At 42.8% G+C, this 24,498-nt stretch overlaps 3 protein-coding genes across 5 annotated transcripts in view; 2 read left to right on the forward strand and 1 right to left on the reverse strand.

Annotated features, from left to right (window-relative positions):
* The first annotated feature begins 197 nt into the window (after positions 1 to 197).
* LOC311008617 (integrin beta-like protein B) lies at positions 198 to 6,343 on the forward strand. Of its 3 annotated transcripts, none has more exons than XM_084002375.1 (11): positions 198 to 380; positions 798 to 991; positions 1,077 to 1,217; positions 1,464 to 1,602; positions 1,854 to 2,031; positions 2,475 to 2,616; positions 3,394 to 3,537; positions 3,634 to 3,686; positions 3,780 to 4,677; positions 4,936 to 5,143; positions 5,237 to 6,343. In XM_084002375.1, the coding sequence occupies exons 1-11, from the start codon at positions 237 to 239 to the stop codon at positions 5,306 to 5,308; spliced, it is 2,313 nt and encodes a 770-aa protein (XP_083858501.1). In that variant the 5' UTR covers positions 198 to 236; the 3' UTR covers positions 5,309 to 6,343. The 3 variants fall into 3 exon arrangements, with proteins under 3 accessions (XP_083858501.1, XP_083858502.1, XP_083858500.1); XM_084002376.1 differs by having other exon boundaries at positions 3,780 to 3,975; XM_084002374.1 differs by having other exon boundaries at positions 3,780 to 5,143.
* Positions 6,344 to 6,508: 165 nt separating this feature from the next.
* Positions 6,509 to 14,457, reverse strand: LOC311008648 (palmitoyltransferase ZDHHC3). The gene is made up of 9 exons (XM_084002435.1): positions 14,318 to 14,457; positions 13,191 to 13,279; positions 13,018 to 13,091; positions 12,595 to 12,707; positions 12,425 to 12,486; positions 12,190 to 12,310; positions 12,023 to 12,095; positions 11,729 to 11,897; positions 6,509 to 11,147 (listed from the first exon to the last, which is right to left on the reverse strand). Exons 1-9 carry the CDS (start codon positions 14,440 to 14,442, stop codon positions 11,056 to 11,058), a joined length of 918 nt encoding a protein of 305 aa, XP_083858561.1. The 5' UTR covers positions 14,443 to 14,457; the 3' UTR covers positions 6,509 to 11,055.
* A 1,406-nt stretch (positions 14,458 to 15,863) lies between these two features.
* stk26 (serine/threonine protein kinase 26) overlaps positions 15,864 to 24,498 on the forward strand; it is a 14,398-nt gene continuing 5,763 nt past the window's right edge. The window contains exons 1-6 of the mRNA XM_084002414.1: positions 15,864 to 16,151; positions 22,661 to 22,729; positions 22,936 to 23,097; positions 23,448 to 23,504; positions 23,817 to 23,925; positions 24,307 to 24,464. Coding sequence (XP_083858540.1) covers positions 16,131 to 16,151; positions 22,661 to 22,729; positions 22,936 to 23,097; positions 23,448 to 23,504; positions 23,817 to 23,925; positions 24,307 to 24,464 — 576 coding nt within the window. The 5' untranslated portion in view covers positions 15,864 to 16,130. The remainder of the gene's footprint in view (positions 16,152 to 22,660; positions 22,730 to 22,935; positions 23,098 to 23,447; positions 23,505 to 23,816; positions 23,926 to 24,306; positions 24,465 to 24,498) is intronic.

Here is a 24,498-nt window from a genome sequence, read left to right on the forward strand (position 1 = left end):
CGTGATGGAGACGTCTGCATTCTCTTCAGTCACTCAACCATCCGTCACTTCTGATCACAATCTTCAAAGTGGATCGTTTCCTTGTTCCGGTGTCACTGTCTGTTTTCCAGCTAAATCATTTTCCGTGTGAAAGACACAAATAAGAGAGAGAGAGAGAGAGAGAGAGAGAGAGAGAGAGAGAGAGAGAGAGAGAGAGAGAGAGAGAGAGAGAGAGAGAGAGAGTCCGTATAACATGAATGTTCTTGTCTGTGTGGACGGACACATTCACGATGCTGCTGCTGTCTCTGCTGCTGCTGCTCGGCTCCACCAAGGCCAGTCACTTCTACGGGACGGTGATGACCTACTACCCAAAAACCACCGACGCAGCCGGATCCATCACGGTACGTAGACCAGGTCCCTCCGAGGTCAATCAACTTCCACTGTTTTAAACATAGTTTTAAACAATCTTAAACGGTTTTAAACAGTTTTAAACAATCTTAAACGGTTTTAAACAACCTTAAACAGTTGTAAACAGTCTTAAACATAGTGTTAAACAATCTTAAACAGTTTTAAACAGTCTTAAACATAGTTTTAAACAGTTTTAAAATGTTTTAAATGTTTGGCTGGAATGACTGAGACGTTGAAACAAAAATCCTTGAACTGAAGTTGTTCACACGGGACTCTCACATCGGTCTCCTGGGTGAAAGTCCTGAAATAAGAGCTCCTCAAAGCTCAGTTTTTGTTATTCTGTCACATTTGACCCGACTTTGTGATGATGATGATGATGATGATGAGGGTGTTGCCGTGACAACCCTCAGGTGGCCCTCCGCTACAAGCTGAACTTCCACACCTGCAGTCAAGTGGACACGTGGACCTGCTCCACGTCGGGGGGCTGCGGCACCCAGACCTCTTTGACGCTGAACATCGTGGACCAGGAGAGCGGCGGCAACTGGTGTCAGAGAGAGGGAAGCATGACTCGGCAGCTTTCCAGCAACGCGCCCTTCCAGCTGGTGTGAGTTCACCATGACGATGCACAAAGCAGTTCACGTGTTCTTCCTTTGGTGTTTTTATATGTATGTTTGTTCTTTGCCCTGAAGGTTGGAAGGTGGAAACTGGATAAATAACCTCAAAAACAACATCGTGGATTGGAGAGCGGTGACTCTGGTGGACGTGAGGAACCGATCGGACACCGGCCGAGCCAACGCGTCCCCCCAGACCACCATCCTGCCGCTCCTGAGGTCAACTTCACAACACACATTCTATGTTGCTACGTTTTTGTTTGTTTCAAAAACAATCAAAGATCAAATCTGACGACTTGTGTTCAGGTTGAGATTCAAGATCAAAAAATATGTTTCCTGGTAAAAAGAGGAACCAGCGAGTCGGGTTACGATTCTGACAGACTGCCAGCCGCTGATCAACGCGCCACATATACCAGATTACTTCGTCTAGACAGAAGTGATCCAGCAGCCTTGTTCCTCTGACAGGGTTCCTTCCAACTGTCCGAGGGATTTCAACCTGCTGGCCTTTGACCCCGACGGGGACGAGGTCAGATGCAGATATGGAAACACAACCTTGGATGAGTGCAACCCCTGCACACCGCCCGCCGTCCTCGGCATCTCGCCGGTGAGTAGCCACAGACGCTCGCCGCACGCCAGTTCAGCATCCGTCCTCTGAAGGAAGCTTCTGAAGGATGCATCCTTTGAAGGAAGCATCCTCTGAAGGATGCTTCTAAAGGATGCGTCCTCTTAAGGATGCGTCCTCTAAAGGAAGCGTCCTCTAAAGGATGCGTCCTCTGAAGGAAGCATCCTCTGAAGGATGCGTCAATGTTTCCTGGCATCCTGACGTCCTCTCTGGTCCTCTTGTGTCCTTGGCAGTCCTGCACTCTGTCCTTCAGCCCGACCAGCAGCAGCAACGAAGGTGCGTACGCGGTGCAGCTGGTGGTGGAGGACTTCCCCCGGCAGGCGATCACCCTGACTCAAAGCAACGGGGTGGAGACCGTCGTCAACACCAACACCCCCATCGGCAAACTGCCCGTCCAGTTTGCTTTACAGGGTAACACAAAATCTACGAATATTTTTCAATTACCAAGAAAAAAAAAGTAAACTAAACAAAGAACTTCGAGGAACGAGGAACTATGTAATCAAAGGATAAGGACAGAAGCAGCTACAATGTTAGCGTAGCCTAGCACCCATCAACCAGACTCCATTCACAAAACCAGCGTTTTAACAGTAGTTATCTTGTGGTCTTGCAGACAGATGTAACAAAGCATGACTCAGCACTTTTTACTGATCCCCATCATGATGGAGTTATTTCAGCATCCTTTTCATCTGGTTATTGATATTAAATCACAGATAAATACTTTATTTTGTGGTGAACCAGCCCACGTGGGTCCTGCTTGACTATGGAGCCCACACTGACACTAACGGCACTTCCTCAATAAATATTATGTAATTTCTGTGGAAATAAAACGTGTTTTCTTTTCTTTGCCGGTCCAGTGGGTCCTGTGGTGCAGTCCTGCACTGAGGGACTCTACCTGCCCAGGTTCCTGCCTCCGACACCAGCTGACAGAGCTCGGCTCTACGCGCCCGTCAATCAGCAGCTGGAGATCGGCATCAACGCCGAGGCAAACGTCTCCTCGTAAGTCAGACATGAAACCATACAGAAAAGGAGGGTTAAACATGCAGAATGTTTCTCTCTCCTCATCGAGACGTTATTCTCCGAAGTATTCGGTTTCACAAGGAATCTGATCCAGCAGGACAGGTTTGACCGGCGTGTGACAAGTGGAAAAGAGCTGTGAGGAAAGCAACAGAACAGAACATTGTGTCTAAGCACCATGTTGTTGAAAGAGAACATTTGAAAGGTTACCAACCACAGCTGGAGGAACCAGAATAAAGTATTGATCTGTGATTTAATATCAATAACCAGATGAAAAGGATGCTGAAATAACTCCATCATGATGGTGATCAGTAAAAAGTGCTGAGTCATGCTTTGTTAGGTCTGTCTGCAAGACCACAAGATAACTACTGTTAAAACGCTGGTTTTCTGAATGGAGTCTGTTTCCTCCACATGGTCTGGTCTGGTCTCTGGACTAATGTGGTCTACTATCTAGACCTCTGGGGGACCACAGACAGTCTCTGGTTCCTCCGCATAGTCTGGTCTGGTCTCAGGACTAATGTGGGCTACTATCTAGACCTCTGAGAGTGAACACACCTTAAAACTGGTTAAATCCACATTAATGCAACAACAAATGTGACTCAACAAAAATCATCAGAACCAGCTGACGTGCCGGCGTGGCGTTTCCATGGCGTTGTGACACAAAAACCCGGCGGTGCTGTTCCTCCGTGGGTGTGGTGGTTTAAACAAAAGGTTACTCAGCTCACCACGCTCTTTCTTCTTCTGTTTGTTTTAAAAAAGGATTTCTGAGCTGCTGTTCAGCGGGCCGCACGAGATCAATGAGTCCACGTCAGGAACGGGACGCTACGCCTTGACATGGACGCCATCACAGAACGAAGACGGAGAAAGCCACCCGATCTGCTTCGTCATTCAGGCGCTTTTCAAGTCAGTCACAAAAAAGTCTGGTCTGGTTGATGGGTGCTAGGCTACGCTAACTGACATCATGGTGTAAATCCCTGTGTGTTGATTTCATCTCCACAGTTCAGTGAAGTACCACTCTGAGCTCCGATGTGTCATCGTCACCGTTGGAAACGGTCAGTCCGACCTCCATTGTTGTCTTCTATGTTTCAATTCCACACTTGATGAAGTTCACAAGTAATCTGTCAAATATTCACCTGTTCCTCTAGTCCCGACGACCGCTCCACCCACTACTACACCCACAACCACACCCACTACTACACCCGCAACCACTACTACACCCACAACTACACCCACTACTACACCCACAACCACAACTACACCCACAACCACACCCACTACTACACCCACAACCACTACTACACCCACAACTACACCCACTACTACACCCACAACCACTACTACACCCACAACCACTACTACACCCACTACTACACCCACAACCACTACTACACCCACAACCACACCCACTACTACACCCGCAACCACTACTACACCCACAACTACACCCACTACTACACCCACAACCACTACTACACCCACAACCACACCCACTACTACACCCGCAACCACAACTACACCCACAACTACACCCACTACTACACCCACAACCACACCCACTACTACACCCGCAACCACTACTACACCCACAACTACACCCACTACTACACCCACAACCACTACTACACCCACAACCACACCCACTACTACACCCGCAACTACTACTACACCCACAACTACACCCACTACTAGACCCACAACCACAACAACACCAACAACCACACCCACTACTACACCCACAACCACTACTACACCCACAACTACACCCACTACTACACCCACAACCACTACTACACCCACTACTACACCCACAACCACTACTACACCCACAACCACACCCACTACTACACCCACTACTACACCCACAACCACTACTACACCCACAACCACACCCACTACTACACCCACTACTACACCCACAACCACTACTACACCCACTACTACACCCACAACCACTACTACACCCACAACCACACCCACTACTACACCCACAACCACTACTACACCCACAACTACACCCACTACTAGACCCACAACCACAACTACACCCACAACCACACCCACAACCACTACTACACCCACAACTACACCCACTACTACACCCACAACCACACCCACTACTACACCCACAACTACACCCACTACTACACCCACAACCACTACTACACCCACACCCACTACTACACCCACTACTACACCCACAACCACTACTACACCCACTACTACACCCACAACCACACCCACTACTACACCCACAACCACTACTACACCCACTACTACACCCACAACCACACCCACTACTATACCCACAACCACTACGACAACAACTACACCTACAACCACTTCTCCATCCACAACCACTACACCACCACCAGTTACTACACCTCAAGACACCACAGCTTCCCCAACACCCGATGCCACTGTGCTTCCAGTCGTTGTATCTCTGAGGGTGAAGCTCTCGTCTTCGTCTCCTCTGACGGAGGACTTCATCAGGACCTCCGTCATACAACAGGTCAGCCCCCTCTCCGTCAGCATCACAGTCACGGCTCCACCTCTACGCCTACGATGCAGCGACGTTCATCACCCTGTTTTTGTTCTTCTCCAGGTTAGAGACGAGCTGGTGAGGCGAGGGCTGGACGTGAGCATACACCTCAGCAGTGTGCAGCCTGTACGGTAACCATGGCGACCCGATGATTCAAAGTGAACACTTTACGTGGTTGTGATGATCAGCTTTCACGTGTCAATACTTGACTTGTATGAATGTAAAAGCAGGTTTTTTCTGTTGTTGATTATTTGTGTTTATACAAATATATAATAATGCCAACTGCAAAATAATTTGCAAATGGAAATGAAATGAAAAATGTTTTAAATATGACACCCATAAACATGTAAATAAATAAAGTCATGAATAGACAACACTTTAAAACATGACAAAAAATGTTTTTTCATCCAAATCATGTAAATCTGTCCAAAAATAGACCTTAGCATGAAAAGCCAGTGTTTCAAATCCCCAGCCAACACAGAAAACATTGAAGACCTCTGGGTTTAAATGGTTTTATCTGTAGAAACCAGGTAGGGGGCGCCATTCCACATAAAGAGCGACCGTGAAAACAAACATCCAAACGGGCTCGGTGTCGGATTGCAGCTCCTCGGCTCGCCGCCACCGTACGTCACACGCTTCACCGAGCGTCTTTGTAAAGAACCGGTCCGTCTGCTTCGACAAGTTATGGGTTTTTTCCCGCTGCAGGCGTCACACAAGGAAAGTGAGGTTTTCTTCCTATAGCAAAGTTCTGACTTCATAATCTCAGAAATATTCAAGTTATTTTCTCATAAATTTGTGAATGTTTCTTGTAAATTTTCGGTGCTTTTACACATCTCCTCCGTGTAGTGGAAACAATGATGATTTGGATGTTGTATCATCATGTAAGACACATTTTTTGTTCTCAAATATTTTATTGTCACAAATATTAAAATGTTTGCTGTTCATTAACTCCCAAAAGAAGAGAACGAGGCATTAGAAGAAGAGGAGGAGGAGCCGGTGAAGTTTAGAAGACGTTGTTTTTTTAATTCCAGTTGAACGAGCCTGAGCGGCGCGTGTTCAGGAATAATACACAGGTCACGTTTCAAGATCGTAACAATAAATAAAAACATCGGTCGCTTGTAAACTTGTTCATCATGAAGCCGCATGACGTTACACATCTTTGTTGGTTTTGTTTGCGGGGCGTGAAAGTAACGTTTTCTTGTTCCAACCAGAAACACCAAAATACGAAGATTTTAAAAAAGTTGTACGTTACGTCTTTGGTTGTCCGATTAGCTAACTACTTTTCACAAACGATGATAAAAACGAGCTGTAGCTCGATGGGAGACTTTATTCTTGTTTCCCCCCCACAGGAGTCAATAAAGTTCCAGCTTTTTTGAATAGCCGATGAGACTCATGGGAGTGAATGTTTTAAACATTTGGCTGGTGGCAAAACTTAATTAATTTCACGCCCTCTTAGTTCGTACACACATTCCTTCCCGCTGTCAAGTAAAAAACAGCAAAAAAAATGGGGTGCGCTCGTTTCGTTTCAGCTCACAGTCGGCAAGTATTTTTTACACAAAGTGGTGAGGAGGCACCGGTGGGGAAGTGAACCGAAACAAGCGCACCCTGTTGAGCAACACTGATACAATAAAAAACAAAACATCTACTGCATTTTGTCAACAGAGTGAAACAAACAAATACCTGATAGTCAACACGCAGCTCAACACACAACGTTAGCTTTAAAACGTTTCGAGGGGTTCAACGAATTTCCCCTCGATTTTTATCGCAAATGTTAACTTCATAGAAGTAGAACGCCGCTCTGAACTACTGATTGGTTCTACTCAGATTTTCATTCAAGTTGAGAAAAAAACCTCAAGCACCTCAAGGATATTCCCAAAACATTTCAAACCTCCGTTGTTTTTTATCCAGATCGTCATAAAAAACACACAAATATTTTTTAGTGACTTTCCCTTCATGAGAATTGCACATCATCGATATAAAAACTAAAAACTAACCTTCCTATGTAGGATGTACTGTAAGTAATGCCTGCGTGTCGGGAAATGTTCGGAGGGCGGTTGCCAGTGGTTACGGGAAACATCGAGGGAAAAGCTGTCGCCCTCTGGCAGTTGAATACGATAAAAAGAAAAAGAAATGAGGCAACATTTAGCTCGGAGGACGGTTGCTTCGTCGCCGTCACGGGGTCGGAAACACGATCGTTCATGAGCTGAAATTATTTAGAAAACAAAATAATTGGTCATTTTGAGAGATGGTTAGCTGGTTAGCTTAGCATAAAGCCTGGAAACAAGGGGGGGAAACAGCTAGCCTCATTCGTTCCAAAGGTTACAGAAAGCTAAAGTTCCCGAATTAGCATGTTACATCTTGTTCGTTCGACCAGTCTCAATGCTAAGCTAAGCTAACTGGCTGCTGTTGTAACGATGAGTCGGGATGAGAACATGTTGCCAATAATTGCCGAGGTTATTGCCGCTCGTTAACCACCGCCGACATCCCTCCGAGCTTTCCCCACACGTACTCAAGAGACGCGTTTTAAAACACAGTGTGATTTAAAGTCGTCATCGGGAAAATATCATTAAGTAGATTTTTTTCTGGAAACATGTGAAGCTACAATTTAAAAAAAACAAAGGCAGATCGTGTGATATAAAGTCACACAATTTCAAGAAAAAGGGTTGTTTTTCAGTATCGTAACATCGGAGGAACGTTTGTGAAGAATTAGTTAAAAGTTCATGATGTTGAACACACAATACGATATATACACATAAAAACACACAGACGGGTGAAGACGTCTTTCAGTCCACTTCTATCATGAGATGTCGACCTCAGCGTTTCATGGTCACGTTTCCCTCACAGAGAGGCAACAACAACAACACTGGCAACATCTAAAAGCTAGGTTTCAGGTCAATATTCCCTTTGGAAGTATACCTGGAACTCCTTTGCAACTTCTTTTGGTGTCAAAGAAAAGTTAAAATGCCAATTATTCAAATTACAGATTGATCGTTTTACCGACAATCGTCCTTGAACACTTGCATAAAATAGTCCGTAAATACGTAAATATGCAAGTATGAATTTCAGAAACTCTACTCAGTGGCACAATTATCATTATTATTGATTATTATTGAACAGAAGCAAATCCAAAAACAGAAAGACAACCTCATCCGTCACATAAAAAAATCACACAGTTATTATCGGCAGAGTCAACTCCACGGAATACTTAGAAACAATAAATACGTTAAGAAAAAGTCCCTTCACTGAGATATAGCAGAATACTCTTAAAGTGTACTCGTGTATATGTGAATGTGTGTTTGTAGTAGTAGTACTTTAAATGTAGTATCAGAAAATGTAACACAGTTTAGTTCGTCAAACTTCTGGGTACTTCCAGAGAAACAAAGAAGAATCTCTCAGTGGACGTCAAACCTGGAGGCAGCACATGAATATTAAGTTTCTACTGTTTCTATTATTGCAGTTTGGTGGAATTCATTCACAGGAAGAAACACGTAAACAAAACGTTCCTGGATCAGAAAAACATCGTTCAACAACGTAGCTTCTTCACTGAAAAGGTGCCAACGAGAACTTCGAACCTTCCGTTCGTCCCCATAGGAGTTGTTTTGGTTCCTGGCAGAAACCTTTTACAAAGGTTCTACCTAGACCCATCTGTGAAAGGTTCCATCCAGAACCCATGTGAGAAGTTGTACAGAGAACCCTTCTGTAGAGTACTGGTTCCACCCAGAACCCCTTGTGAGAAGTCTTAGAGAGAACCCTTCCATAGAGTACTGGTTCCACCATGAATCCTCCCTGGAGGTTATCACCAGAAGCTATCCACCTTCTAAAAGGTGCCAACAAGAACCCACCCAGGACATTCTACTGAGAACCTCTTTTTATATTCCTCGTGTCTCATCTGGACCCCCCCCCCGGTTTTTGGGGTAGTGTGGTCCGGGGAGGATTTGTTTTAAACACCCTATCCTTTCAAGAATTATTTCTTCCAAAAAGGGGTTCTTCAATGAAACCGGTTCCCTTGGGCTTCAAAGGAACCCTTGAAAAAACATTTCTTTAAAAAAAGGTACCGCGTAGAACCCAGACCTTCAGGAAGAACCCTTAGGGAATCTTGTGTTGCTTTTGAATAATTGATCTCTTGAGCTCAAGTGGTTGATAAAACATAGAAAATACTTTTGTCATAAAGTAACTCAGTAACAAAAAAAATACTACTAATACGTCACGTGGCCAAAAGTACGTGGATGTCTGGTTTCAGGGCTCCGAGATTTGGGCCCTTGACTTCCGATTTAAGGCTGAATTCAGTCCGTTGGACTAAACGAACGTTTCAGCCTAGAAAGACATTGTTTTCCCAGTTCGGTATGGAAGAACTCGACTGGTCTGCACAGGGTCCTGGTCTGCACAGGGTCCTGGTCTCAACCCCGTCCAACACCTTTGGGACAAACGTGGTCCAGCCAGACCTGATCGACGGCCCGAAACCAGACTCTGATGCTTTTGGAACCAGAACCAGTACTACTTTTGAAAGTATTTGCAGTTAAAAGTAAAACTTGTTTTTGTCCTATGATCCTTGAGAACGTATTCGATAATACTAGCTTTTAAAATCTGCATCAGTGCATCCCTCGAGACTACTCAAAGCTGGGCTCAGATGTTCCCGGGGGGAAATATCTTGTTCTATTAAAAAATAAAATTCGCAAACAAATCATAATTCAGTAACAAACTAGTTTCAAAGTTATCTTTCACAGTTCAACGAGTTAAAAGGCGAGATTTGATCGGATCGCGTTCCGGGGTCCAAGGTGTGAAAAGACTTTTTGTCCGATGCTCATTAAAGTACGACAGGAAAGTTTGCGTAAATACTGACCAGAAGTCAGCTCACGTCGGTCTTGGAAATCACAGTTCGTGTTTCTACGTGTAAATACTTTTGCATAACGTGAAGATGCCGCTAGGAAGCATTGCGGCGTTTCCACCAGACAGTTTCGGAGGCGTTCGGCTCAAATAAGAAGTGAAACCCGGAGGAAACACACGGGGCTAGCTAGGTTTACGAAGATTCATGACGAATTCTGATGCGTTTTAGCGAATAGTAGGTAGCTGTGTCTTTTTCCTTCTTAGCGTAGTTCGCGTGTTCGTCAGCAGGAAAACGGAGAGAAAAAAAATACTGGCCTGGTTTTCATGCAGCGTGACGGAATGGTGTAGCATGGGCCAAATCATTTCCATCAACACTGCGAGGTCATCTGCGCTACATTCGCGTGGTGTCGGAATAATTATAAAAATGTAAAGTACTTGACTGGAAATTCACTTTCACAATAAAAGCCCTGGACATATAATACTCACAACGCCCCCCTGGTGTTTGCCTTTAGAAACTAAACGTGGTTTAGTTTTATCTTGTGACATCACTTGAAAAGTCGGCAACTGCCGGTTACCAAGGTTACATGTCTCATGAGTTGACCTATTCTTTTATTTTGAAAATCTGTCTGTCTCAAGGAGGTTAAAACGAGTGCGATGCTAAATCCGTCTCCGCTCTTCTCAGGTGGAGTAAATCATTTGTTAAAAAGAAAATCCTCCCTTATAATCCTACGTTTTTCAGGCTCTGAACGTTTCCTGATTTCTGAGATGTAAATACGTTGGACATCAGCGACCTCCTTAAACCCTCATCAGTGAAACGCTCTGAGTCCACGAGGAGCCAAGTCTTCCTCACGATGACTAAAGACCGGGACCGGCGGAGCGATTCCCGTCACCAAAGGGAGAGAAAGTCGTGACTGAAGTCCGTTCATTCGTCCTCTTCATCACTCCGGTCCAAAGACGAAGATAAGACATCGTATTGAGGCAGGAAATTCACACACACACACACACACACACACACACACAACCTTTCCTCGCCGTCGGCCACTCTCACGGGTCAAAGGTCAGACGTCGTAGTCAGGCAGGGCGGAGTAGGAGATACCTCCGACTGACGGAGGGCTGGAGTGGAGAGGAAGCAGCCAGCAGAGGATGGAGCCTGCAGAGACCAGAGAGCATGAACGCCACACCTTCTCCAAGGTCACAGTCAAGCACTTTTCAAGCATTTCAAGGTGTATTTCCATGCTTTTCCAGCCCCTTCCAGCTGTGGTAAACTCCATATTTGTATCAACCCAATGGTCAGTATTCAGTCTACTTATTCTGTCACTTGTTCATCACATTAAATGAGATGTTATTGTCCTCTAAACAACCAACATGATGTTTGGAGACAGCTTTTTACAGAAGGACCACAAATGAAAGGAAAACTAATTCCACTAACAGATCCACAGAAATATAATCACCAACTATTTTCATCATCTGTTCATCATCAAAAGTCATTTTTCATAAAGAAATGTCAGAAAATGCTGTTTTCAGTCCCTCAAATATGGAGATCTTCTTTCCTCTGTTCTATCATAGATGTCATCACATACAACACACATTTCAAGACCTTGATTCTAAATCCAAGCACTTTTCAAACCTTGAAAACACCACACTAAAACTCAAAATGTTTTCAAGGATTTCCAGCCCCGTAGACCCTGATGTGGCCTCGTTCGAGGACGTCGGGTTAAACATTGAACCCACCTCGGCCGAAGACCTCCCGCAGCAGGGCGAGCTTGGGCTTGCGGGTGTGCGTCGGGTGGTGGTGAGGCAGCTGGGGGGAGGAGGGGGAGGAGGGGGAGGAGCCTCTGTCCTTCATCAGCCTGTTCTTCATCTGCTCTATGGGGGTCTCGTCTGTGATGATGGAGACCAGCTGCAGGGGATCAGATATAACTATTATACACTGAGAACCATCAGGAGTCACCGGTCAATCTCACCTCCTACATTACCCAGAATGCATGTGTAGGTGTGTGTGTGTGTGTGTGTGTGTGTGTGTACCTGATCGTAGAAGATGACCATGACAAACACGCCGAACAGCACCGACTCCACCAGGAGGATGATGTAGTGAGCACTGAGAGAGAGAGAGAGAGACAGGAAACAATGCCCCGACCAATCAGAATCACCGACGACATCAACAGGAAGTGCGGCCGGTTGAAGAAACTCACACGATCAGGTGTTTGCTGGGCGACTCCTCGCCGTCCTTCTCCGCGTCGCCGTCCCTCTCGTTCCGGATCCGCCACACCCACGCCGCCACCACCAGCACCATGGCGTAGAGGCTGGCCACGCCTACATGGATATAAAATACATACATATATATATATATATATATATATATATATATATATATATATTTAAAATAAAATAAAAAGCCAATATCTAGATAAGGCTGCAGCTTCTCACCCGTGTAGAAGAGGAACTGGATGAAGTACTTCTGGTTCAGCTCGCCGACGCAGTTGTTGATCCTGAAAACGCAACGGAGGAGGAGACGGATGAGAGGAGAAGGAGGAGGAGGAGACGGATGAAAGGAGAAGGAGGAGGAGGTGGAGGTGGAGGTGGAGGAGGTCTCTCACCAGGGGCAGTGGTGGTCCATGCGGCGGATGCAGCGCTGACACACGCGGCAGTGATGCGCTCTGGGAGGTCTGTAGGTCTCACAGCGGCTGCACACCGTCCAGCCTTCACAGCCCTGAACCGACCAATCAGGAGACAGCAGGGGAAAACACGCTCAGCCACACTGAATCCAACTCCACCGCCAGAACAAGTCGAATATCAGATACTCGGTTTGAATAAAACCATCATTTCCTGCATATTTCTTACATATACTTTAATATATAATAATATATGGGAAATGCAGTGTTACAGCAGCAATTAAACATGTAGACATTAATAAAACAAACACTTCACACAAGAAGAAACATGAGGTACTTTAAAAAATACACACATACACAATAAATATGGTATTATAATATTATCCGTTTATGACGGACTAAACTCACCCGCTCGTTCATCCGAGACGACGGGGAGCGGAGGTCTGAGAAGTCCATGGCCGTCTCAGGAAGGGGGACCAGACCTGGACCACAACAGCACACGTTACTCATAGACTTCTACACGACCAGAGAGGAGTCGCCCCCTGGTGGCCAGCAGGGAGGACGACAGTTTAAGGACCTACCCGGGTCTGAGAAGACGGCTTTGGAGTGGCAGGCCAGCAGCAGCAGCAGGATCAGGTTGAACACGGACCCGTGAAGAGTCGACCAGACGCTGTGGGGGCGGAGCCACAGCAGAATTGATTATATTATTGATTCTTTCTGATGCCGTTAGACTGATTAATTATGTTCTAGATGCATCGATCTGTAAAATGCCAGAACGAAGCTGAACAAACAAACACAGGTGTAACTAATCATGATGTTTGATGATCCTTCAACTATTAAACAAACAAGGACATTTAACTTGATTATTATTATTATATAAAATACACCTGCAGTACTACCACATATACACCGCTGTCACTCTAAGGTTAAACAGAACTTTATTCATCCTGAGAGATCATCAAAGAATAAGAAAATCAACATAAATATAAACGTACATAAACAATAGAGAATAAATATAATAAGAAGTTACACCAACACGATAAAAGTAACAGAAATAAGTCAATTAAAATAGAAAAACACATTAAAAATGATGTAAATGATGATCAAGGGTAATTCATCTGCACTCTCTCATCTGGTATTACGTTTACTTAATTATTATAAATAAAATAAATACATTATTATTATTAGTTTAATCTTTCGTACTGTATTTCATCTTATTATCTTTTATTGAATATATTCATAGAACACATTAAGCTAATATATCTAAAATTACTAAAAACATCTATCTCTCTCTCTCTCTCTCTATATATATATATATATATATACTATATTTAAAATAAATCATATATATATATATATTCCTCTGAAAAGTAGCAGAATGTGAAATAAACATAACGTGAAGACGTAATCAGTGACGTAATCAGCTGATCGCAGCTAGTAAACAAAAAAAGAACAGGCGCGTGTAAACCTGAAGTCACCTGATTAAAAACCCACCAAACCTCCCTCCCGGATATAAATACACACATATAAATACATATATACACGTATAAACGTGTATAAATGTTTGTTGGCGTCAGGAAAACAAGTCAAAGTGAGCGCGAGACGGCGCGAGAGGGAGCTGTCAGATGAATGGAGACAGCGCAGGAGGAGCGGGGCGCCATGTTGGGTTTTTAACGGTTCTACGCGGACATGAAGACGAGACACCGACCTGTCCGAGAAGGCGGGAAGGAGGACATACTGCACCACCACGTAGTCCGCGTAAAACACGCTGAAGTACGTTAGCAGCAGGCAGATGACGCCGCAGGGATCGCGCCTACAGCGAACAGACGCCATCTTCTGCCGGGCTCCGCCCCCTGTGTCTCCCCGGGCCGCACCGCAACCGCTTCCGGGTGACGTCACGCTGAAACCCGACGCTGACCGGAAAATAATATGCTGTAGTTCTTAAAGGCCCAGTTCACTCGTTTACGGTAAAAAAAATAAATAAATAAATAAAAACTACAGAAAAATGCGATTCATCTGGGTTTTATTATTATATTCTATAAATTGAATGTCATAGTTACACTATAAACACTTTTTATTTCTTTATTTAATTAATATAAATTATTATAAAATTACAGAAAAATAAAAATATATTTTCTTATGCTAATTATTATACAATTATAGAAAAATGCGATGCATCAAGGTTATGTTATATTCTAAAATTTCAATTTTATTTCTTATTTTTATTTATTTTTTTAATGAAAAGTGTGTAAATTCTTTATACTTTATTTATTATAGTGTAAATATTATATTCTAAACTAAATATTTTGGACATCTGTTAGGAAATCATAATTCATTTTTATGTAAAGGAGCAGTTCACTCAAATAAAAATGTGTTTTTGGTTCGTCTGGTTTAGTGATTGTAAAATACAATAATATATATAATAGTAATACACTTTACTGCACCATAATTACGTTTACTTTAAGAACTCTAAGTAAATTAAGCTGATAAAAACACACTGTCAGGAAAAACCACAAGGGGGCAGTAGACGTCCTCATGTAGAAAGCTGGTTGCCAGATTGGGCTGATTTCCGCCCAGTTGGTGTACTACTGTGATTAAATAGGTTGGGTTATGGTGTAGTTTAAGTGTTTCCAAGACAGTATTTGATCACTTTATTTTGTTCGGACATATTTGGTCGACTGACTGGATGAATTCGTTGTATCTGACACTTTATGTTGTTTGACACAGATATGAAGCTTGGTGGGCTGGAAACTGTCAATCTGATCTGGCAACACTGATGCTGCCTTCACGTGCTATCAAAATTATGGTAAATACGAGTTACCAACCGGGAAAGTGCACACGAAAAAAACAGTAATTTGAGTGTGGAAACTCATATTACGCAAAAGTATTTTTTTACATTCTGTCCGCATTATATATATTATTACAATTTAACTACTCCGTGGCCCCGCCCCCTTTGAATATCTGAATCTGACATGTTCATACTCCGTGGCCCCGCCCCCTTGAAGCTGACATGTCCATACTGCGTGGCCCCGCCCCTTTGAAGCTGACATGTCCATACTCCGTGGCCCCGCCCCCTTGATGCTGATCTGTCCATACTGCGTGGCCCCGCCCCTTTGAAGCTGACATGTAAAGGCTCCGTTGTCCCGCCCCCTCTGAAGCTGACATGTCCAGGCTCCGTGGCCCCGCCCCCTCTGAAGCTGACATGTACAGGCTCCGTGGCCCCGCCCCCTCCCCTGAAGTAAGCAGCTCGTTTTGCTCAACACTTTTGTGTGTGGCCGCGGACTCTCGGGACTTGTTTGGCGTTTTGTAGTTTTGTTCGTTTTTCTCCTCGACTACAAAACGGAGTCGTCTTCTTCCGCTTCGACGGTGAAAAGCCTGCGGTCGTTGTTGTTGTTTTTCGAGGGGGGGCGGGAGAGTTTACCGTTGCGTGGAGGGCAAAGCTACGAGGAGGAAATACGAAGGAGTAGAAGAAGGAGAAACCTGGAGGAGGAAAAGAAGGGCGTCCGTACTTCGAAGTGACCATGGAGGTTCCTGGTATGCAGGTGAGCTGGAAGGTGGATCCGTACTCTCTCTATCTCTCTCTCTCCCTCTCTCTCTCGACCGTTTCCGACCCGGTTAGAACCCGACTATTACCTGGTGTCCAACCGCGATGTTGTTTTAGACGTCATTATATAACCTGGCCCCGTTCCGGGCCACTTTACCTCGAGTTCATGGGGAAGTTATGGTGTAATACTGCTAAAGTTACTTCATTTAGTACTCCTACACGAGTTGATAGTCATACTTGAGTGTTTAAATATGCCAGGACAACTTACTGGTTACTTCAAATGTGTTTTTAGTACTCCTACACGAGTTAATAGTGATATTATGGTGTTTAAATGTCCCAGTAATACTCCTAAAGTTACTTTAAATGTGTCTTAAGTACTCTTACATGAGTTTGTAGTGATATTGTGGTGTTTAAATATCACAGGAATACTCCTAAAGTTACTTCAAATGTGTATTTAGTACTCCTACCTGAGTTTATAGTGATATTATGGTGTTTACATCTTCTAGTAATACTCCTAAAGTTACTTCAAATGTGTCTTAAGTACTCCTACCTGAGTTTATAGTGATATTATGGTGTTTACATATTCTAGTAATACTCCTTAAGTTACTTTAAATGTGTCTTTAGTACTCCTACCTGAGTTTATAGTGATATTATGGTGTTTAAATGTCCCAGTAATACTCCTAAAGTTACTTTAAATGCGTCCTTAGTACTTCTATCTGAGTTAATAGTGATATTATGGTGTTTACATCTTCTAGTAATACTCCTAAAGTTACTTCAAATGTGTTTTTAGTACTCCTACCTGAGTTAATAGTGATATTATGGTGTTTAAATGTCCCAGTAATACTCCTAAAGTTACTTCAAATGTGTCTTTAGTACTCCTACCTGAGTTTATAGTGATAATATGGTGTTTACATCTTCTAGTAATACTCCTAAAGTTACTTCAAATGTGTCTTTAGTACTCCTACCTGAGTTTATAGTGATATTATGGTGTTTACATCTTCTAGTAATACTCCTAAAGTTACTTCAAATGTGTATTTAGTACTCCTACCTGAGTTTATAGTGATATTATGGTGTTTACATCTTCTAGTAATACTCCTAAAGTTACTTCAAATGTGTCTTTAGTACTCCTACCTGAGTTTATAGTGATATTATGGTGTTTACATCTTCTAGTAATACTCCTAAAGTTACTTCAAATGTGTATTTAGTACTCCTACCTGAGTTTTTAGTGATATTATGGTGTTTACATCTTCTAGTAATACTCCTAAAGTTACTTCAAATGTGTCTTTAGTACTCCTACCTGAGTTTATAGTGATAATATGGTGTTTACATCTTCTAGTAATACTCCTAAAGTTACTTCAAATGTGTATTTAGTACTCCTACCTGAGTTTATAGTGATATTATGGTGTTTACATCTTCTAGTAATACTCCTAAGGTTACTTCAAATGTGTCTTTAGTACTCATACCTGAGTTGATAGTGATATGGTGTTAACATAAACCAGTAATACTCCTAAAGTTACTTTAAATGTGTCTTTAGTACTCCTACCTGAGTTTATAGTGATATTATGGTGTTTAAATGTCCCAGTAATACTCCTAAAGTTACTTCAAATGTCTCTTTAGTACTCCTACCTGAGTTTATAGTGATATTATGGTGTTTAAATGTCCCAGTAATACTCCTAAAGTTACTTCAAATGTCTCTTTAGTACTCCTACCTGAGTTTATAGTGATATTATGGTGTTTACATATTCTAGTAATACTCCTAAAGTTACTTCAAATGTGTCTTTAGTACTCCTACCTGAGTTTATAGTGATATTATGGTGTTAACATCTTCTAGTAATACTCCTAAAGTTACTTCAAATGTGTCTTTAGTACTCCTACCTGAGTTTATAGTGATATTATGGTGTTTAAATGTCCCAGTAATACTCCTAAGGTTACTTTAAATGTGTCTTTAGTACTCCTTCCTGAGTTTATTGTGATACTATGGTGTTTTAATATCTTCAAATATGTCTTAAGTACTCCTTCCTGAGTTTAAAGTGATACTATGGTGTTTATTATCTTCAAATGTGTCTTAAGTACTCCTAACTGAGTTTATAGTGATACTAATATCATGTTTTATACTGACTTCAGATGTGACTTCTGTTTTATCAACACTTTACGGCGTTATAATAACTCAGTAATCCATTGATAATATTCCCACGGGCCTGTTTTGTGGTCGGGCTCATATTGATAAGAAAGGCCTTGTGCGATGACATCACCGTGGTGTTCCCAGCGGTGCGATGACATCACCGTGGTGTTCCCAGCTGGACTCGGGGAGGTACTGAGTGTATTTATAGCTGCGATCTTGACCTGCTCTGATAGGAGTTATAATTAGAAGGTGCTCCGACCTTCATCCTTGTAGACGCTTTATTGGCCCGTTCAGCAGACACCTGGTTCTAGTAATCCTCCCGTCGCCGTGGAGACGGGGAGGAGGAGGAGGAGGCTCTCCGTCAACACACCACCTGGGACGCCCAGAGCAGGCAGCAGTCAGTCCCACAGGTGGACAGACACACCTGGTGGGGGCGGAGCTGCTGCTGCTGCTGCTTCCTCCTCCTCCTCCCCCCCTCCTCCTCCACCTCCTTCTCTTCCTCCACGTCCTCCTTTCCATCTTCCTCATCCTCTTCCTACACCTCCTTCTCCTCTCCTTCTTCCTCCTCCACTCCCCCCTCCTCCTCTTTTTCCTCGACCTCCTCCTGTCCATCTTCCTCCACGTCCTCCTCCCCTTCCTCCTCCACCTCCTCCTCCTCTTCTTCTTCCTCCTCCTCTTCTTCCTCCACCTCCTCCTCCTTCCTCCTCCTCCTTTTTCTCTTTCGCTTCCTACTCCTCGACCTCCTTCTCTTCTTCCTCCACGTCCTCCTCCTCTCCATCTTCCTCCTCCTCCTTCTCCTCCTTTCTCTTCCTCCTCCTCCCCTCCTCCTCTTGTTCCTCCTCCTCTTCCTTCTCCCCCTGTCCCTCCTCCTCATCCTCTTCCTTCTCCCCCTGTCCCTCCTCCTCCTCTTTCTCCTCCTCCTCTCCCGTGTTTGTTTACATTGATGTTTTTTTCACGTATCAACAACAGTAAATCTATTCATCAGAAGTGAATCAGCAGCTGATTCCGATGACTCAGCGATTCTTTTCCTGCAGGTAGATGATGATGATGGACGCCGCCGTCCTCCACAGGAAACTATTCCCAATGCTAATGAAGAGGACAGAAGTAGAAATAGATTTTTCTGTTTTTTTTTTAAGCATCGTCATGTTTTAGGAAAGTTCCCGCGCCCCCTCAGATGAGCCGAGTCATGTTTTCTAGCCGACTTTTTAAAAGAAGCAGGAAATGTTTTAAAGAGCGGCGAGATTTTTCACATGATGCGACTCTGCAAAGGTCATATTATTTTTATTTTTTTTGGAGAACGCTGTGTTGTACTTCCTCCTCCAGCAGCTGTGACCTTTGACCTTACACACACACACAGAGCTTGTTTTGTTTGGATATTTTTTGGACACCACTTGTTAGTAAAAACATGGATCCCTCTTTCCTCTCTCCCTCCCTCCCTCTCTCTCTCTCCCTCTCTCTCTCTAACTCTTTCCACAGCCGTGTCCAGCGTTTCTTCTCCAGCTGAATGTTTAGTGTGTTTTCTCCTCCGACCTCTAAAACTCTAAACCTCCTTCCTTTTTTTTTTTTTTTTATCGTCGTCGTTATCACCGGTTGACCTCGTCCACCTCTGTGAACACCTAGCTCCAGCATTGAAATGTGTTGTACGTTATATTTAAGTGCTGGAATGCTGCTGTGAAACCATGACGGGGCAAATTCACCTGTTTAATGTCAAAATAATAATAATATATAATAATATTATAAATTATATATACAAATAATAAGAATGTTTAACACAAATACTAATATTTACTAATAAAAAATATATATAATAATATTTAACACTAATGATCATTTTTCCATCCATCCATCCATAATTTTTAATAATATTAAATAATAATAAGAACCACAGTTTGCTGGACTCCCACGCACCAACACTCGATGGGTATTTAATCATTTACGGCTTAATGATTAATCAGAAGATTGAGGCTTCGGTTGAACATTAACCAGAAACACCTTTTGTTTGGGATTTTCCTTGAAAGTCTGGTAAACTGGAATGAAACAAAGGCTGTTTCTACGGATGAACTGGGACGGCTGTGGGTTGTGGGAGATGCTGGTTTTCTCCCAGTTTGTTGCAGAAACACATCTTTTATCTGAACTAATGATTGAGCCGTTGAATGTTTAACTTCCTGCTGTTTGTCAGCGCTGAGGCAGGAAGGTCAAAGACTAACCTCCGGACTTCTAGTACTATTATAATATTAATACTCAAATAAAGGATTAATATTTGCAGATTCAGTTACAACAACATTGTATAAATACATTGGAACTTAATATAAGTTTTTTTATGTTCAGATTTATACTTTTATTCTGTATTTTCCTGAAATCTAATTTGAGGTTTTTTCATCGAGACAAACTTTGTTTTTAGACGTTTAATATTTGAGGAATTTGTCTCCTTTTGTTTCACAAATAAAATGAAATTGGACTACATTATACAGCACAACATATCACGTTCTTTTTCTTTAAAAAAAATTAATAAATACAAATACAAATTCTTTAAAAAAATCTGAAACAGATTAAAGTATTTGTACTGAAAGTTTAAAGTTTCTCATGAGATAAAAAATGAACGATTGTCTTATTTACTGTAGAAATGAGAGGTTTTTTTATTTCCTCCGGGGGAAACCCTGCCATATAATTACATCATAATTGATATCCAAGCAGCCAATTACTTCACTTCCTTGCTGCCGGAGGTTCAAAGACGCACCGGAGAAATAACGGGATTTATTCATACGTTTATTATAACTATATATAATGTAATACAATGTGAAACTTTTCCTCTCAGCTGAGTTTGTGGAACTAAAAGCACATTAACTAACTCTGGCATGTCGTTTAAACGGTCATGTGATGTTAATTATCGTAATAATAATGCCGATGTTTCGGGTTTTTGTGATCCTGGCGTTTTCGTGAGCAGAACGCCTCCTCGTCTCCGCAGCGAGCTGGAAGTATCATTAGACGCTAACCGCTGTATCTGCTGACAGGGTGTGGCAGCGCTGTGGCCGGCGTGTGTGTGTGTGTGTGTGTGTGTGTTCTTTTTTTAGTTCGGAGTGAGGAAACCAGCAGAATATCAGACACATGTGTGTGTGTTTTTATTAAACCTTCATGCAAACGGCAAATTTAAGAATACAGTGTGTGTGTGTGTGTGTGTGTGTGTGTGTGTGTGTGTGTGTGTGTGTGTGTGTGTGTGTGTGTGTGTGTGTGTGTGTGTGTGTGTGTGTGTGTGTGTGTGTGTGTGTGTGTGTGTGTTGCATAACGAGTGCTCGTTGCAGCCATGATGATGATGATGATGATGATGATGCAACACTTGAAACTGTCTCCAGTTTCAGTTGAAGGTTTTTGGATCTATTAAATGTTTTTTCACGTTAAGCTAAATGCTACAAACGAATAGAGGCTAAGCCCCGCCCCCTTCCAAGTGACCACTGCGGGATGTTAGTTGCAAAAATAATGAACAAAATACAACAAATAATGTTTTAATCCACTTTGAATCGTTCCGTCACTTTAAAAGATAATTTTACACGTTAAATAAAGACAACATTTATTTATTTACATTTATTTTTTATTTATTTATTTTTTAAAGATAATGATGTATAAATGTTGTGCTGCTTAATGTTCTCCAATTTCGATTGAATGAAAGAAAAAAGAAGAAATGTTGACAACTTGTTGCCCGTTACGTGCGTTTAACTTAAGCTAGCATTCTAACATCGGAAACATCGGAATAACAATATGCTGATTAATTAGCACATCGCCATCACCTTTTGCCCTTTTTAACTTGAATGACCTCTTGACCTTTCCTCGAGGTCGCAGTTTAAAATCTGACTTTAGTTATATTATTATATTATATTATAGAAAAGAGAAGCTGGAGACGTAAAGTTTATTCCTGTAAAGTTTTACGGCCGCAGAGTTCCGGAAATTAATGTAAGAAGCTGGTGGAAAGTGTGTGTGTGTGTGTGTTTAAATGTGTGTGTGTGTGTTCAGTTCCTGTTATCTTTAACTGTCATGCCTGCTTCCTTCTGTGTTTTTATGGGTTTTTGGTGTGTTTATATATGTGTGTGTGTGTGTGTGTGTGTGTGTGTGTGTGTGTGTGTGTGTGTGTGTGTGTGTGTGTGTGTGTGTGTGTGTGTGTGTGTGTGTGTGTGTGTGTGTGTGTGTGTGTGTGTGTGTGTGTGTGTGTGGAAATCAGTCGCTTGGAAAGTGACGGAAACATGACTTTTACGATGTTTTTGTGGACTTCTAGTTTCCTTAAATGCGATTAATTAATATTCATGTTAATGTTGTTCTTAAATGTTGAATTTGTATGTAATTTTTAAAAATGATAAAAAAAAAACAACCGTTTTTCTCTCCTTGTTTCCTCTCAGAGTTCTCAGATCGATCCAGAAGAGTTGTTCACCAAACTGGATCGTATTGGAAAGGGATCGTTTGGAGAGGTGAGCATGTGGACCTTTAAAAGGGGGGTCAGAGGAGAGACCAGGAGGGACTAGGAGGGACCAGGAGGAGCCTGGAGAGCTCTCTGTGGTTCCTCAACACCGGGACGCCCTTACATATTCTATCACGTTACCTGGTTGCTGGTTGATGTCTCTACTGTATCTCCCCCTTTCTTTCCCATCATGCATCACTCCTCCTCCTCCTGCAGGTGTTCAAAGGGATCGATAACCGCACTCAGAGCGTGGTGGCCATCAAGACCATCGACCTGGAGGAGGCGGAGGACGAGATCGAGGACATCCAGCAGGAGATCACCGTGCTGAGTCAGTGCGACAGCCCCTACATCACCAAGTACTACGGCTCCTACCTGAAGGTGAGACGGGCTCACCTGTCTACCTGCCATCCAGCTGTTTTTTTGCACCTCTGGCAAAGTCAAAGAATAAGTTTGCAGCCATTAAATCAAAGTGAATACCACTTAATAAATATAATTAGAAGTATTGTGTATTCAGCGCCTGTCTCTTTAAGACCCTCCCACGAGATAAAGCTCTGCTCTGATTGGTCGTTGGTGGAGCGGATGTGACATGGGGAAGAGGAGCATAATCTGATTGGCTTGTTGAATCACATGTGTTGACCTGAGCGGGTCTTTTTTTGTTCTCGGTTCCATATTTGAAGGCTAATTAATGAATGATTGATGAATTAATAATTAGTCTGTCTGTCTTTCAGGGCAGCAAACTATGGATCATCATGGAGTATCTCGGCGGAGGGTCAGCACTGGACTTGGTGAGAGTTTAAGAATTAACCTCATTACACTGGTGTTATGGTCCATTTAGAGTCCAACGGACCAGGAAGCAGGGGATGCTTTAGGGGGCGGGGCTTAGCTGCTGATTGACAGGTATGAAAGGTGAAGTGAATGTCAGGGCTGTTTGTAGAGACAGGCGGCGTCTCGTCTTGAATGAAACTGAACAGGTTGTGTTTGAGTTCCTACCTGCAGCCTCCGGCATGTCAGGTGACCGTGTGTGTGTGTGTGTGTGTGTGTGTGTGTGTGTGTGTGTGTGTGTGTGTGTGTGTGTGTGTGTGTGTGTGTGTGTGCAGCTTCGGGCGGGTCCGTTTGACGAGTCTCAGATTGCCACCATGCTGAAGGAGATCCTGAAGGGACTCGACTACCTGCACTCGGAGAAGAAGATCCACCGAGACATTAAAGGTTCGGAGACGGTTTCATAATAATAATTATTATTATAATCATTATTATAATTAAAGCAGGAATATATACAGGAAATATAAGACCAATGCATTTGAGGTGCATAAAAACCTAAATATATATTTTATATATTTAGGTTTTAATTTTTATTTTTTTTATTCTTTTTTAATTCTTTTCTTCTACAAAATTAAAGCACAAACAGGAAATACAATCTGATAATTACACATAATAAATATGGATTGAGGCTGCAACAAACAATATATATTTTTTATTTTTTAAATCTAGGAGCTTTAAAGTTAAACTGTTTTATGAGGCTGAATGAATCGGTACTAGGCGATATATATTCTATATGTATGTATTTACTAACGAGGCTGTTTGTCGTAGCCGCCAACGTGCTGCTGTCGGAGCACGGCCAGGTGAAGCTGGCCGACTTCGGCGTGGCCGGTCAGCTGACGGACACGCAGATCAAGAGGGAGACCTTCGTGGGAACGCCGTTCTGGATGGCGCCCGAGGTCATCCAGCAGTCGGCCTACGACTCCAAGGTCAGATAGAAAACAGCATTTTCTGACATTTCTT

The sequence above is a fragment of the Eutrigla gurnardus genome (genome assembly GCF_963514095.1).
Source record: "Eutrigla gurnardus genome assembly, chromosome: 23".
In the NCBI taxonomy this organism is placed as follows: domain Eukaryota; kingdom Metazoa; phylum Chordata; class Actinopteri; order Perciformes; family Triglidae; genus Eutrigla; species Eutrigla gurnardus.